The sequence below is a fragment of the Anarhichas minor genome, unplaced genomic scaffold (genome assembly GCF_050575085.1).
Source record: "Anarhichas minor isolate MPS153535 unplaced genomic scaffold, ASM5057508v1 ptg000017l, whole genome shotgun sequence".
Classification (NCBI taxonomy): Eukaryota; Metazoa; Chordata; class Actinopteri; order Perciformes; family Anarhichadidae; genus Anarhichas; species Anarhichas minor.
Window position 1 is genome coordinate 9,800,446 of NW_027466463.1, and position 14,955 is coordinate 9,815,400.

At 43.3% G+C, this 14,955-nt stretch overlaps 3 protein-coding genes and 1 long non-coding RNA gene across 6 annotated transcripts; 2 read left to right on the forward strand and 2 right to left on the reverse strand.

The window, feature by feature from the left end:
* Positions 1-586: 586 nt before the first annotated feature.
* snu13b (SNU13 homolog, small nuclear ribonucleoprotein b (U4/U6.U5)) lies at positions 587-2,105 on the reverse strand. Its single transcript, XM_076093399.1, has 3 exons — positions 1,898-2,105; positions 1,598-1,718; positions 587-1,061 (listed from the first exon to the last, which is right to left on the reverse strand). The coding sequence occupies exons 1-3, from the start codon at positions 1,898-1,900 to the stop codon at positions 799-801; spliced, it is 387 nt and encodes a 128-aa protein (XP_075949514.1). The 5' UTR covers positions 1,901-2,105; the 3' UTR covers positions 587-798.
* Positions 2,106-2,667: 562 nt separating this feature from the next.
* On the forward strand, positions 2,668-7,805 carry uqcrc2b (ubiquinol-cytochrome c reductase core protein 2b). 3 transcript variants are annotated; one of them, XM_076093394.1, is made up of 15 exons: positions 2,671-2,753; positions 3,280-3,312; positions 3,402-3,503; positions 3,735-3,884; positions 4,044-4,108; positions 4,205-4,261; positions 4,422-4,546; positions 5,321-5,418; positions 5,510-5,567; positions 5,707-5,802; positions 5,890-6,089; positions 6,203-6,283; positions 6,385-6,461; positions 7,209-7,362; positions 7,459-7,805. In XM_076093394.1, the coding sequence occupies exons 1-15, from the start codon at positions 2,721-2,723 to the stop codon at positions 7,540-7,542; spliced, it is 1,413 nt and encodes a 470-aa protein (XP_075949509.1). In that variant the 5' UTR covers positions 2,671-2,720; the 3' UTR covers positions 7,543-7,805. The 3 variants fall into 3 exon arrangements, with proteins under 3 accessions (XP_075949511.1, XP_075949509.1, XP_075949510.1); XM_076093396.1 differs by lacking the exon at positions 3,402-3,503 and having other exon boundaries at positions 2,668-2,753; positions 3,280-3,366; XM_076093395.1 differs by lacking the exon at positions 3,280-3,312 and having other exon boundaries at positions 2,706-2,753.
* A 378-nt stretch (positions 7,806-8,183) lies between these two features.
* Positions 8,184-14,759, forward strand: LOC142951684 (uncharacterized protein C16orf52 homolog B-like). The gene is made up of 3 exons (XM_076093397.1): positions 8,184-9,017; positions 12,692-12,904; positions 13,546-14,759. The coding sequence occupies exons 1-3, from the start codon at positions 8,912-8,914 to the stop codon at positions 13,728-13,730; spliced, it is 504 nt and encodes a 167-aa protein (XP_075949512.1). The 5' UTR covers positions 8,184-8,911; the 3' UTR covers positions 13,731-14,759.
* On the reverse strand, positions 8,873-11,655 carry LOC142951686 (uncharacterized). Its single transcript, XR_012954599.1, has 3 exons — positions 11,390-11,655; positions 10,735-10,903; positions 8,873-9,129 (listed from the first exon to the last, which is right to left on the reverse strand). It is a non-coding gene; the product is annotated as an uncharacterized LOC142951686 (long non-coding RNA).
* Positions 14,760-14,955: the final 196 nt, after the last annotated feature.

The window sequence follows — 14,955 nt, forward strand, 5'->3', positions numbered from 1 at the left end:
GACTTACGGAAAGGGTTCATAAAGGGCTCAAAATGTCTGCAAGAGCCTCAAACACTTGACGATGTGACATCCCTAAACCCTCACGGACTTCGCGGGAGCGCGCCTCAAAGCCCGTGCGTCCATAAGGGGGGACATTGGGATTGGGCCCACAATTGTACATCATATTTTTTGTCGTTTTCATGGTAACGTGATATGTTGCAGCAAAGTGCTGTCCCATTCTTATTTACACCATCTCAAGCCCTCACAGTCTCTCACACTCAACCACTTACCAGGTGACGTCAGTAAGTCCTTAGCTGGTTGATGTAACAAGTATTTGAATAAATGGTCTCAAATTGAATCCAATATTTTCAAATAGGGTTAATATCTTAACAAACTCAGATATTAGCTGCTGTTGCATTTGGTTCCAATGAAAACATGCAAATGACCTCAGCAGCGTATTGCCCTGCCTAGGGCTGAAATTAATTGTCATCCCCAAATGTATCAACTAATATCAATTACAAATGACATGGGACACTTCTGAGGTTGTTTAATTTAAGGTAAACTACACAATCTGAATGAAAACACTGAAATTAACAGAACACTAGGGTTTAAATAAAAAAAATGTTTTTATTATGAATCAGGTGATGCAATGGCAAACTGATACACAAAAGTAGACGCACTGTCTGAAGAAGTAAAAAAAGAAAAAACATCTATACTCTCTTGTCATGCATTACAGCTTTTTTGTTTTTTACATCAAAAACAGAAGATTCACTTCAATCTGGAATTTGTCTTGACGTTGTCACAACAGTGCAACAGAAATCAGACGAGCAGTCTCTCAATAGCCAATTGAACCGACTGAATCTGCGGTTTGAGCTGAGACCCCTCCTTTATGGTGACTGAGGTAGCTATGACGGGGCGAGACACCCCACAGGCCCGTCCCAGGGCCTGCTTGGAGCGGACAAACACGTACGGGACGTTCTTGTCCTCACAGAGCAGTGGCAGGTGGAGGATGATCTCCAGCGGCTCAGCATCAGCAGCCATCACAATAAATTCAGAGATGCCTCTGTTCAAGGTTTTAGTGGCTGGGGGAAGAAGGAGAACACAGTTAGTACGTGTGCACGTTATCACTATTACATCATCATTACTTAAATCAGTGTTCAGCAGACTTCTTTCTTTCTTGTTTAATCTATAGAAAATGTAGTAAAACAAAAATAGTGCAAAACATCTATCACAACCTCCCAGAACCCAAAGTGATCCCCTTAAATTGCTTGTTTAATCAAAACAGTTCAAAGCAAAATCATTGTAATCATAATTTTGAGAAGCAGCACCAGCAAATAATGCACATTTATTGCTTGACAAAAGTTGATTCATTGTATGATCGACTTAATCTACAACAGTGGTTTGATAAAGTCTTAGTGATATTACTTTACCAGGTCAGTCTTTTAAATGCACAGATTTGAGACACCTAACAAAACCCAGCTGTGTTTAGGACCACGCTTCACACACTTCCCTGATGTTACATTACCTCTGAAAGTAGTGGATAATCAAATTACTATCTTACATGAACCCACTAACTAACGTAAGTTACATTCTATTCGCAAGAGTTTGGTCTCCTCACCTTCATTAGCCCCCTTCCTCAGCTGCTTGTAGTTAGAGGCTTGCTGCACCAGGTCCAAGATAGTTTTGGAGAGCGTGGCGTCGGCCAGCGGGTAGGCCTTCGGGTTGACTTGGGGTTCAGACTGGTCACAAAACAATAAACAACCACATTAACAACGGGAAGGAGGCACATAGAGTAAACAAACAAGTAGACGTGATGAGTTAAAGGTTAGTTCTCGCTGCAGCCTAGTTACTTTAGCTAACGTGAGCTAATAGTTAGCTCGTCTGTTAGCTTGTCAGTTCATTCTGAATCAATACTTACCATTGTGAATAGTTTGGTTTCTTGTATTCCGGCCCTCTCGGCGAAATGCTTCACGGAGGACTATTTTCTTTCACCTGGGCTAAAAAGGGCAACAAAAAGCCGAGATAAGTTTTGTGTCAGTAATATTTTGTGGCACTACGAACTCTCTAAGCTCTGTTGCATGCAGCCAGTTCAATCGTTCACCCCACGTGTGGAATACCACACATGCGCACTGGCGACACACGCTGAAAACGACCGGAAATACTATTTTTTCCCCCCTGGCTGGTTGTTATTAAAGTAAATTGATAATGCTGAAATGTTAAACTGTGTCTAACAGGTAAATATTGATTATACCAATAATATAACAACTAAATAATGACAAAATAAAAACACTGAAAATCATTTAAATATATGTGTCGATAATATAGAAACAACACAATAAAGATATACTATGGTATAAAACAGAAAATAGTCTTTCTTAGTGAATATAGATTTATGTACATGACATTTAAGATGTGCTTGTATGTTTTTCTATGACTTGTGAACCTAAACAATTTATTCATTTATAAAATAAAATAAAATCCCTCATTCAATCATCAGTACTAAGCCTGGAAATATCTTGCCACAATCTCTGTGCATAATGCCAAAACAAGTGTGGCTTGTGCAGTCAATAAATCTCTTTCTTTCTCTACTGTTCAGTTTGTTGTTGTGTCACATTCATCTCCGTGCCAGCAGGGGGCGCACGCACATTATCCACGAGGTACTTTTGCGAGCAGGGAACGCGCTAGGGATTGTGGGTAGGACACTTTCACGTCAGCCATATTGCTCTGGCTGAAGGAGAGAGATGAAGGGGATTCGGGGAATAAGTCAGCTGTCGGTAAGGACTCCGTTACAATCCTTTTATCTTTGTGTGTCGGGACAGCGTTAGCAGTCCGTTTCATTCCTCGTGTGAGTGACAGACGGTGTAAACACTCAGGGTCGTGTCCGGTCACGGTGTGATGATGAGCAGATGAGGAAGCAGCTAGTCGTGACCCTTTGCTCAACCAGCAGTAACCAGACTCATAACGTTACATAATAAACAACTGACAGGCCGGTACACGTTTACATTCACTGGCAACCCCAATTTACTCCATTCAGTGTCTGAGAAGTGAGAGCTAGCTTCTTGTAGACTTGACTTAGCATCACCTTCACAACTAATGTTGAACACACTGTTGTAATGTGCTAACTGAATATTATTTATTTAAGTTATGGTGAGAAACTTTCCACCACTGCTCCCATCATTTCACCATCTTACATGCCTCTGATTTCCCTCCCCTCAAACATCCCTTGCATCAGTCAGCCATGGCAGTACAACACATAGAGAGTTGTAATGTCCCGCCTTCCCATCTTCTCTATTTTTCCAGACGAGGCTTTACGCGGCTCAGGCTGCCCGTAAGGTGGAGTACACCGAGGCCGCCGAGCATGTTAAGTTTCAGCCGCAGGATGTGCAGGTCAGTGGTTGTTGACTTGTGTTTCTTCTCCGCAGAGACACTTCCATGTGGCTGCCAGAACAGGCCAGTCCCTTGGTCAGCCCCTGGCTGGCCTCAAGCTCTCTCCGGGGGCTGCCCACGCCTTCCAGGACGTCCATGTATGTTGGTGATGAGGATGGGTTGGCTCCGTCCAGACAGAGTGGTTTTTAAATCTTAGAATGAAGAGATGAGTTGGCTTTGTCGGAACAGATGTTGCTCATGTCTTTTATGTTTGAGCGTTTAAAGTTTAAAATGAGAATCATTGGCCGACATGTTTGAACTTAATGTCTATCTATTCTTTATGTAATGGAATGATGAAACTTAAGGACATATCTCTGTGTCCTGTCCAGGTGACTAGACTGCCCAGTGGACTGGTGATCGCCTCCCTGGAGAACTATTCCCCAGCCTCCAAGATCGGAGTGTTTGTCAAGGCCGGCTGTCGGTATGAGACCCCTGAAAACCAGGGGGTCACCCACCTCCTCCGGCTGGCCTCCAACCTGGTATGAAACTGCACAGTTTGCTACAGTTTCAAACAACTGTTGGTCATTTAGTATTTGGTCCTTTCTCCCAGAGTTTTCACACAGTATTATTTATACCCAATGTCGAGCACGAACTGTCTGTCTTAGCTCGGTGTTGACTTGCATTTTCTGCTTCTCCAGACAACCAAAGGAGCTTCATCTTTCAAGATATGCCGGGGTGTTGAGGCAGTGGGAGGCAACCTGAGGTCAGCAACCTCTTAGAAAAGTCATAACAAACTATTGAACACAAGTTTCTTCCATGATCAGCATTCTTACCTGGATGTCTGCATGTTCCTCTGCAGTGTGACTTCCTCCAGAGAGAACATGATCTACACCGTTGACTGCTTGAGAGATGACATGTGAGTCTTTGAATAACATCAACACGAGTCACAAGTGAACAGGAATCGGGACCGTGTCCCATGTTTGTAGATATGTTTTGAGTATCTTTTGGAACAGAAAGGAACTTGTAGTTTGAGCTTGAGTTACATGATTTTCTCCCTCTTCATTGCTCGTCTGCAGTGACACAGTGATGGAGTATTTGATCAACGTGACCACCGCCCCAGAGTTCCGGCCATGGGAGGTGTCAGACCTGACGCCCAGAGTAAAGAGGGACAGGGCCCAAGCTGCACAGAGTGCTCAAATAGGTGGGCCTTTAGTTCCGTTGCAATGACACAGACACCCACGTCCGCTTCTTGATTGGGTCTTATCAGTCACAACGTGTCCATCCGTGACCCAATTACATGATCCTTTTCTGGAAGAATACAATCAAAATCAGCACGGACTACCAGTGGTAAATTCAACATGGATAACGAATTACAAGCGCTGCTGATCTTGTTGTTTATCCGAGCAGCTGTTGTGCAGTTAAATACCGCATTTTATAATGCTACTGATGCCTACATGTGCAAGTTCATTGAAAAGTAGTCCCGGGACTAAAATTGCCATAAACCTTTTGGTGGAAACACGGTTTATGGTTATTTCGCCTGCAATAATCTGACTTTGGACCTCATCCCAAGTATTGTTGGATTTGTTTGTCCACATTGGTTGATTAATGACCAGATTAATCATGACCAGACCAGATTAATGACCTCTTTGATGCTTGATTATACTTGTTGACAGTACTGCCACAGTTAAAGCTGCGATCCTTGACCTCGTCTCGGCTGTAAATGACAAGAAAGATGTCAAAGCATCCAGTATCTAGGTTAAACATTTTCAACAAAAGTCTGGTAATTCCCATAAAAATCTGTTATTTACTTGAGTGACAAAAGCAGATGACTTTAGAACCAAATTCAATCACTGTTTCTTGGAAGTCTCCACCATACAGGCAGATATAATGATTTATCAATTGAGAAGACATTGAAAATGTCAGCTTTAAGATGAGCATATTGCATTGTGATCGTGCCTCTTTCTGTCTTTTCCAGGTGTGATTGAAGGTCTGCATGAAGCCGCCTACAAGAATGCTCTCTGTAACTCCCTGTACTGTCCCAACCACATGGTCGGCAACATCCAGTCTGGGCATGTAAGTCTTTTTCAAATGTTCATTTCTAAAGACTTATGGTGTAAATATTACCCATTTAAACCTTTTCTAATGTTTGTATTTCTTTCTCCAGCTGCACCAGTTTGTCCAGAACAATTTCACAAGCTCAAGAATGGCTCTTGTTGGACTTGGTACGGTTCATTATAATTTGTAATTTATGGTGATAGCAGTATTGTATGAACTTGATGTGTTTTTATGGCACGTTATAGTGAGTAATATACCCAGTGTTTTCCTTAATCGTTAAGTGTAAGATGTTCGTCCTTCCTTCAGGTGTGGACCACACGGTGCTGACGCAAGTTGGGGAGCAATTCCTCAACATCCGCAGCGGGGCCGGCACCACCGGGGCCACGGCTCAGTATCGTGGAGGTGAGCTGAACCGCCATTTTAAAAAAAACAAAAAAAACTGCCACCGCTTAAACTTTGTAATGTAACGCCCTGAATTCCTCTCTCTAGGTGAGATTCGCCTGCCCAGCACCGGCAGTCTGCTCCACTCAGCGGTGGTGAGCCAGTCGGCAGCAGCGGGCAGCAGCGAGGCTCTGGCCTTCAGTGTGCTGCAGCATTTACTGGGAGCCGGTCTGCATGTCAAGAGGGGCTCATGCGCCTCCGGCAAACTGGTCCAGGGTGTTGCTCAGGCAACTGCTGACCCCTTTGATGTGAGTGATTGTCAGTTTTTGATAGAAACCTTTAAAATGGTTCATACTATGTCGAGGCGGTGACTGGTTTAAATCATAATTTCAACATTTATCCCCATTTCTTTCTTTTTCAGGTCAGTGCTTTCAACACAAGCTACTCTGACTCTGGTCTGTTTGGAGTCTACACCATTTCCCAGCCTGCAGCTGCTGGTGATGTGAGTATCCAAAACGTCATCACAAGAGTCCGTTCAACAAAGTAGCTGCAGGAAACCGTAAGGTGTGTTGCTGTAATATCTGTCCTCCTCCGTCTCTCCAGGTGATTAAGGCCGCTCTAGCCGAGGTGAAGGCTGTTGCTGATGGTGGAGTCACCGCTGCCGACCTCACTCGGGCCAAGTAAGACATACAGACGGACAGAGACACTACTTTAATATGTTGCCTCTTTATAAACATGTAGTCTAAATTATGAATGCGTTAAGAAGTCAATTCTTAATTTAAAAAAAACGGGTTTATCTAACTATCAAAGCAAGGAATCTCTGTCCATGTGCTTGTCCTTTGCATGTCTCAAGAACCGTTCGTCTGATCTGCTTCAGTTTGCGAGTGTGTTGCTGGTAACTCAAGGGAGTGCATCGTCAGATGGTGGCTCTAAAACCAACTTTACATTTTGGCCTGTAACCTTTAAACCGTACGTCTAAGAAACAAAATAGTTTCTGTACAGAACATCTCTGGACCGTCCAGAAAATGTTACTTTTTCAGATTTTTGATGTTCCATACAGTTTTACTATAACTTGCCCCCGAAGTTTGCTTTGTGGGCATCGCTTATATCATGAAAAAATATATCTCCTGATAGCGTTGTCCTATTGCTTCCATATTTGGTGGAAATAGGATGTCTGAGTGATCATCACAGATTTGGTGCCATTTGGCCAGTAGGTGGCGCAGTTGTATCTAACTATAAGGAAGGAATTTGTGTCTGTCTCTGTATGTATGGCTGGCCTTTGCAAATCTAGTCATTCATCCAGTCAACTGGACTATTTAAAACATCTCATTTCACGCTCATTCTTAGCGTTGAGAAGAAAACACATCAAGTCAAAGGTTTTCCTCCTGGTTTGCATTATTGTACCGTCGTCTCTGTTTTCTCTGCAGGGCCCAGCTGAAGGGGCAGTTCCTGATGTCACTGGAGACGTCGGAGGGTTTCCTGGAGGCCATGGGCACTCAGGCTCTGGCCGAGGGATCCTACCGCTCCGCCGAGGAAGTCTCCAAAAACATTGACAACGTCTCCTTGACTGATGTCGCCAACGTAAGACGTCTGGTTCTTGGTCTTTCATTTACTGAGTGAAAAAAGTGTTTTGTCGTTATTAATGGTGCTCTTAACTTTCTTCCTGTTTATTCGCAGGCTGCCAAGACATTTGTGACTGGCAAGAAGACTATGGCGTCCAGCGGCAACCTCGTAAAAACTCCCTTCGTGGATGAGCTCTAAAGCCCTTCCCTCGTTATATCTTGTACTCTACACAACAGATGTTGTTTCCTCTACATTTAGACAAAAACAGAAACAAGGCAGAGGTCAACAATGCTGTTGTTCTGAGGGATACAATGTCATGACGCCACCGGGTATTTATAGGTGTTGTAACAGTATATATTCAGTTGATGCTGCTCTGGCACATCACAATATTGTGCTCCACTCATCTGTCCACATTAACTGTATAGCTAATGTAAAATAAAGAATAAATTCTATCTACCTTACGGAGTTGTATGTGTTTTGTTGTGGTGTTTATGTTTTTGATACTATCATATCGCATGAGTTTCATCTTGACATTGGAAACAAGCATTTCACTAAAACAATCCTGACTCCAGATCCACTTGCTGGCTTGTTCTTTAGACAGACTAAATAGAAATGAACTGTCAAGTCAACATGGTTTTTACAACTTCGTAGTGTAAAAGAAACTGCCGCTTTGTAGATGTGACTACATGAGTGTGGAGGTGTTACTTAAATTGCCAAACTGCGCCCAGAGATGTTTTTGGGAAATCCTTTTAAATGGTCACCCCTGCGTAATCTATGACGATGCAGAAAGTACCAGCAGCGCGAGCAATTTACAGATTATCTCGCGAGAATTGTTCACTTACAGACCTGGAGATGCGAGCTGCCTGCATTTGAGTTGTAACTGCGGAGAGAGGACCGTCCTGCTGAAACACACACTTGCTCCGCGTTTGAGAAGGTTTTTAAATAGATTAACTGACGATGTTCCGCATATGTGTGTGTCAGTGCGACAATGTGAAGCACCGGAAAAGCGCTTTTATTTTTTGAGCATGGGCGGTGTTTCCCGTCTGTGTGCGTCCAGAGGACAGAAACAGCTTCCATAAGGGGGGGTGGGGGTGGGGGCTCGGGGCTCCACGCAGACTCAGGAAATAAGTCGACTGCCTGCATGAATCCTTCTTCACTGCTGCAGATTTAATCAGCGATTACTGCAAAGTCTCCAACTCGCTTTCTGCTAAAGTCTCCGGGATGTGGTGGAGCATCCCGGAGCTAAAGTGATCCATGATCCCGTGCAGGGACTCGCTCTCCTCCGGGGCTGAAGAAGGGCCAGCTGGTCGGGTCAGGCTCGGCTGTTGGCGGACTAAATGAAACGGGATATTGTGAGGGACCATCCTGCTTATCTCACCGCCTTGGATCAAACACGATGTGCAGACAGATCGTGGATCAAGCCGACCCCTTCACCATCACCGCAAGTTCCCTAACGATGGCTGGCTTCAGGTTACTGACTTCTACATGTCCCGCCTCCCTTTAGGTGAGAGAGAGAGAGAGAGAGAGAGAGGCACAAATACACTGACCTCCACCTGGGGCCACAGACATGGATAAACTCACCGTGATATCAGGATGCCTCTTCCTCGCTGCAGACATCTTTGCCATCGCCAGCATCGTTAACCCGGACTGGATCAGCACTGGAGAGTCAGCTGGTAGGTCGTTGTTGTTGCACTTTGTCCCACTCCTGCACAGTTAAATGTGGTCAGGTCATATCGCTGTGGTGGGAAATGGAGCTCTAAGTAGGGAAATGGCATCTGTTTGTAGCTGGGGAAAAAAAAAATCACATAAATATGATGTGAAGTCAGTACACATGTCAGAGTGTTTTCAGTTGTCAATGGAGTGTGGTGGTCAACATGTTTGGCTTGTGACCCATTCAAAAGAATCAACAGGTTATCACAGATAACAGATGTGTTCCTTTGGTGGCTGCCCAGATTGATCTCGGGACCCTTTGGAGAGTCCCGACCCCAGCTTTTAAAGGATTGGACAGAGATGTTGCATGTAGAGAATGAGTGGCAATGAAACAAAAAAATAAAAGGGAAACAGTAACGATCTAAATTGTTTGCTGAATTCAGCAAAGGTCAAGCAAAGGTTTGGGTAGGAAAGTAACAACCTAGTGCCAGTAGTGTCACCCTCTGTTCTGTGGTATTTTAACATGTTTAAGTGCCCATCATCTTCTTGCAAGATCATCTGCACTCATCTTTCAACGTAAAGTAAGGAGTGTGGCGCTCACAAACATTAGGGGATTCTCTCCAGGAGCCACTCGTACTGTAAATACATGCTGCGTCGTTTTAGTGTAGTGGACTTTAAAGGCCCTAAAAACTCATTTTCTCAATCAGCCATTTAGTTCAACACGAAAAACACAATTTTTTGCCAAAGTTTTGGTTATTTCACATGCAGGATTTCTGTATTTGTATCTGTTCTCGTCTTACTGGAACTGAAGGTGTTAAAGCTGTATGTCACGTACATTGACCGATCAAGATTTTGCGATATTTGAACGTAAATGTGAGTACAGTTATTGTGTTGTTTGAAAAAAAAAACACTATCAAAATTCATGCAGCAGATCCAGAGATATTGTCTTTTTCATTCCACTTCCTTGTGCCTACGTTGCCCACACTGCAACTCGACAATCGACAATTCTGTTCGAGATTTGAAATCATGTTAAAATACATTTACTTTGCACCGCTACAGGGACAAATGATTGTGTCTGATCGGATAACTCAGATTTACATCTACATCAACGTCAACAGCTGTTGTTCTGGATTAAATGACTACTTTAGTTATGACCTGTATGATCCTTGTAAAAGCCAGTCAGCATCATTTGAAGGGAGGCACATTTCCATGATTGCACACTCAATCCTAGAATTAAGCGTTGAACACATGCGTTTACCGAATCCCACAGCCTCGCCGGTTATTGCATATTAGAGTAATATTCAGATGCAAAGTCCGAAAGCTAAACATTGACTAAAACTGATGCAACACACACAACCATACCACCGCAGTATATGCACAGCTGCCCGGGGTTCTTGTCCGCCTCCATCCTAATGCCACAGTGGAGCAGAGATAAGCACGTAGCCGGCGTGCCAAGTGGTTATTACAGCATTTGTTTTGTTGTAAAAACAAACCCTGACTGCCGCAGCAAGTTGAGTACATAACGAGCAGTTTTTTGTTGCATAATTAAATGAGTAACCCCGCACCAAATCGCTCTCTCTAAATGGTCACGGTACAAAGTGGACTGTAGTTCAGACCAGCTCACACACTGACGGTTTTACCTCCCATTCCCTCATAGTAAACAATGGTGTGAAATGACTGTACTGTGCTTACTGTACTAAAAGCTTTCTGTTCTCGCCTAATTAGCCAAATAGCACTAACCTGAAGGCAGGAAGTGTTGTTCGGGAATAAAGATGTGGGACTTTTAATTAGGCCTCCTGGGAGAGTAATTCTTCCCACCTGGAGAATTAAGGTTCCTCGGGCTCAGTCGTGACGTATTTTGAAAAATCTTTTTTTTTCTTTTTCTCAGCTCTGTCGTTGAGTTGGCTCTCTAGATTTTTAAACACATGGAAGAAGAAGAAGAAAAAAACAATACAATAAACTTATAATAATATAATAATGATAATATAGCAGGCTCAAGCTCACCGTGAACATGCACGCTGATAACTTCTTAATAGTTCATCAATAATTAAACCTAGTCCTTTAAAGAAGAATTGGACTGATAGCTTTCCATACAGTGTTCCATAACATATCCGTCCGTTTCCTGTATAATACACCAGTAATACCTGACGTTCCCATACCAAGATAAGCATACACAGTATTTGTGGCACGTATAATGTACAATGACTAATTTACTGCTTTCACTTTTTCTTATGCTGGCTCTCCTTCATACTAACTCAAGTTTATTTATTCATTCAAAACAAAAGCCACTTTCCACACTGGCATGAGGCAAAAACACTTTTATGTTGGACTTGTTGTTTTGCTATGAAGTCCAGTATGCAGGGAAATAAAGGCCCTTATTTACGTTGTCCCCCACCCTGCGGCATGAAAGGATGTGTTGAAATGGAAGAGGATATCCTGTGTAGAAGGGGGATAGGTCAGCCGGCAGGAGGGTGTGGTCCAGGCCTGATGTTCCCTTCATGGACCCAGCACTTTATCCAGGATCAGGAGCTGAAGCCATTTCAACGACAAATATTTAAAGGGCTGATGGATATGGGAGTCGCACTATGAGCATGAATACAATCTGTTTTGTGGACTTGTTTTACATATTTTACACATTTATTTAAAAAATTGTCTCCGTGTTTGTCCTGCACCCGTTGTGATATTAGTTACTTGTAATTTTGGCCATCGTGACAGTTGTATGAATTCTACAGTCGCTGGGTTTAAATCGCCCCTGAATAAATCCATCAATCCATAAGATGTTTAAAGCTCCTCTTCCCTTTGTGTCTGCTTGGCAGGCACTAACTCGCTTGCTGAGGATAATAAGAAAGAGAAAGGAGGGAGGCAAAAAGAACAAATGAAGGTGTGGGAGGATTTCATTTTGCAAATTTTATGTTGTGTCTTCCATGCAGACAGACTGGATGCAGAGTAGAGCAGATGCAGTATCTCTGTTGGCCTCCGAATGTGTGTGTATGTGTGTGTTTACTGTTAATATGCTCCTACCTGACATGGCAGCAGCCACCAGGCTTTGTGAGGGAATCAGAGGGACTCCTGTCGTCATGTCTTATAGCCAGAGTCAGCACACAGTGTTGGGGAGTAAATATTCACGTGTAACTGAGTTACATATCAAAATGCTGGCGGTTACATCCGAATATATACTTTTCCATAAAAAGCTTATCTGTAGAATATAACATTTATTCTGTTGATCTGATTACACTGCATGGTTTACGTTGATGTTTTTAGGACTTTCAGCTTAATTACTCAGTTTAACACTTAAGAAAAGTAACCAAAAAGTCATCAAATGTACTAAGTTACTTTATTTTGATGAACTATTTAAAATAGTTGCATTATTATAATTTTCAACAGGGCAACTGTAACCTATTACATTGATCAAGTAACCTCCCCAACACTGTGAGCAAATGATGATGCATGTTCAGGCTGAGTTTGTTATATGAAGCATGCAAACTCATCAAACAGGCTGCCAGCTACCATTACGCTGTAACTACACATTGTATCAAGTCACTTTCTGGTTGAAATACCATCTGGACTGACGTGTACTGTGGAGCACGGCTGATGTTTTATCTCTGAACAAATAAATAATCAAAGCCCCTAAAAACTTTACTTTCTCTCTGTGCACGTGTTACCTTCTGCTGGAGCCTGTTGTTCTGTCTCCGTCCAGGCTCTCTGACGGTGGGCCTGGTCCGGCAGTGCCAGACCATCCACGGCCGAGACCGGACCTGCATCCCCCCGGAGCTGCCCCCAGAGTGGATCATCACGCTCTTCTTCATCATCCTGGGCATCATCTCCCTCACCGTCACCTGCGGTCTGCTGGTGATGTCACAGTGGCGCCGCGAGGCCGCCCGATACGCCCGGTGGATCGCCTTCACGGGGAGTAGGTGTTCACGGTCATCGTCCTCCTAAGTTGAGAGCAAAACACAAGCGGTCTCAAATGTTCTGCATCAGAAGACTGAGGACATATTCTCCTTTAAAGCATCAGCAACCGTAGCAAACATAATTGCTCTGTCCAGTTTCCCGCTGTTATACAACAGGATTTATGAAAATTGTTGCAAAGTTGCTTTATTATCACGTAAAAGCACCACATCAGGGTCAGAAAGGAACTGCAGGTGGTTTATAAAATGCCGGTGAAAGTAAGAGATGCTACTTAAGAATCTCCTGTGAAATAAATGGGGCTTACCTCGACGTCAGAATTTCAGGAAAGCTTTTAGTCTGGTAATTATGAGCATCTTGACAAAGTGAATCCAGGTGAGATGGTTTCTATTTTTAAAGGCAAGAGACAGAGTTTGTTCTATATGACAGAGCAGGAGCTGCACTCCACTTGGCTCTAAATGTGGAAAAATATGAAGCAGGTTCTCACTGGAGGTCGTTTTAATAACATGTTCATACCTGAAAGCTGCTTTAAGAAGGTGGTAAAGAAAGTGGTTTAGGGTTGAGAAGAAGAATCAGATTTACACATGTAAGTGTGTCGTACCTGTTTAATCTCCTTTCTGCCCCTCTGTTTCTTCTCTGTCACAGTGGTCCTGTTCTGCATGGCTGCTCTCATATTCCCCATCGGCTTCTACATCAAAGAGGTTGGAGGACAGCCATATAAGCTCCCCAACAACACGGTGGTGGGCTCCTCCTACGTACTCTTCGTTCTGTCCATATTCTTCACCATTGTCGGACTGCTGTTTGCCGGGAAGGTGTGCCTGCCCGGCTGACTTCCTCCTCTTTTTGTATCTTTGGAGGAACACCACAACTGGAGGCGAGTTTTGTTAGCGTCGACTCTTCCGTGGCAGCGTTGGAAGCATTGTTGGAAGTAGAACTAAACCGAGCAGCACCCGTGTATGTTTTCCCCTTTGGATGAATTGTCATGCGAGCCGAAATCATCGCGCTCCATCGCGATTGTTCTGAGACTGAGCAGAGAGCTCTGAAACTGGATTCAAACATCCGGACTTTGAAGGGGAGCCCTGTGGTATTTTCCGTCTTCTTAAGATCTAATGACAGATTAGATGCACATAGACTGATGCGTCGGGCCCGATAGCGGCCAGTTACCTCGACTATGATGGAGGCTCTTCCAGACCACAGCCACATGGAACAATATGTGATACACACAACGGACTTCTACTTTCTAGGCACAGTTTATTTATTTGTTTAATTGTTCAGTTATGTCTTTTTGTAAAGGCAAATCTCATGAAAAGGCCCAAAGTATCCCAGTGTTTCCCCCGCCGTTAATATGCGTGGTGGATCACTTTGCCTTAAAAGACTGATACTGTTGAGTTAGTGGCTTTGGATCAACTCTAAAATTCTGTATCGATGAAATGATTTAGCATAAAGATATTAGAACTGGAACCTAACATGGGCATTATGGGAGTGAGTATTGTAAAGTTGTGGATGTGTTGCAGGACGATGAGCCGGTCTCTACCTTCAACAGTATGGATCAGAGGTGAGCAGGTCAAACCTGTTCTGGTGTCCGTTACAGCTTCGTTACTTTTAGTGACAATGAATGAATCCTCCACGGTTTTGAGCATTTCCTGTTGTTTGAACACTGTATCAAGAAATGACTGAATCCATGACTAGTTTGTTTTTTTATTTTCGAGACGCCGACGCTGACTTCAGTTCTGTATAAATGAGCAGACAGCCAGTCTGTGGCATGTTCTAGAAACACTGATGTTCTTGAAGGAGCATGGAAGATCTCATCTCATTAAAAATGACTCATTGGAACACCGATTGTCTCATCCATTGAAGAAGACCGTGGTGCTGTCATTATTTACAATCTCAAGTGGTCAGAGTTGGGTTCATGACAGAAAAATACGCCATTTCTTCTTTCTTAATTCAAAGTGACTGTATATTGGAATGTCAACATATAGCTGCTATGTTTTAAAACTTCAGCTGAAGGATTTTCTCTCAGCAGCTCATGTAATAAAGTAAAATATATCAAGATTA

Coding starts and splice junctions, on each gene's coding strand:
- snu13b (XM_076093399.1), bottom strand. Junction 1,062..1,597: donor GAGGAAGGGGGCTAATGAAG/GTGAGGAGACCA, acceptor TTCTTCCCCCAG/CCACTAAAACCTTGAACAGA.
- uqcrc2b (XM_076093394.1), top strand. CDS start 2,721: ATGAAGGGGATTCGGGGAATAAGTCAGCTGTCG. Junction 3,313..3,401: donor CGGCTCAGGCTGCCCGTAAG/GTGGAGTACACC, acceptor TCTTCTCCGCAG/AGACACTTCCATGTGGCTGC. Junction 7,363..7,458: donor CCTTGACTGATGTCGCCAAC/GTAAGACGTCTG, acceptor GTTTATTCGCAG/GCTGCCAAGACATTTGTGAC.
- LOC142951684 (XM_076093397.1), top strand. CDS start 8,912: ATGGATAAACTCACCGTGATATCAGGATGCCTCTTCCTCGCTGCAGAC. Junction 9,018..12,691: donor CAGCACTGGAGAGTCAGCTG/GTAGGTCGTTGT, acceptor GTCTCCGTCCAG/GCTCTCTGACGGTGGGCCTG. Junction 12,905..13,545: donor GTGGATCGCCTTCACGGGGA/GTAGGTGTTCAC, acceptor TCTCTGTCACAG/TGGTCCTGTTCTGCATGGCT.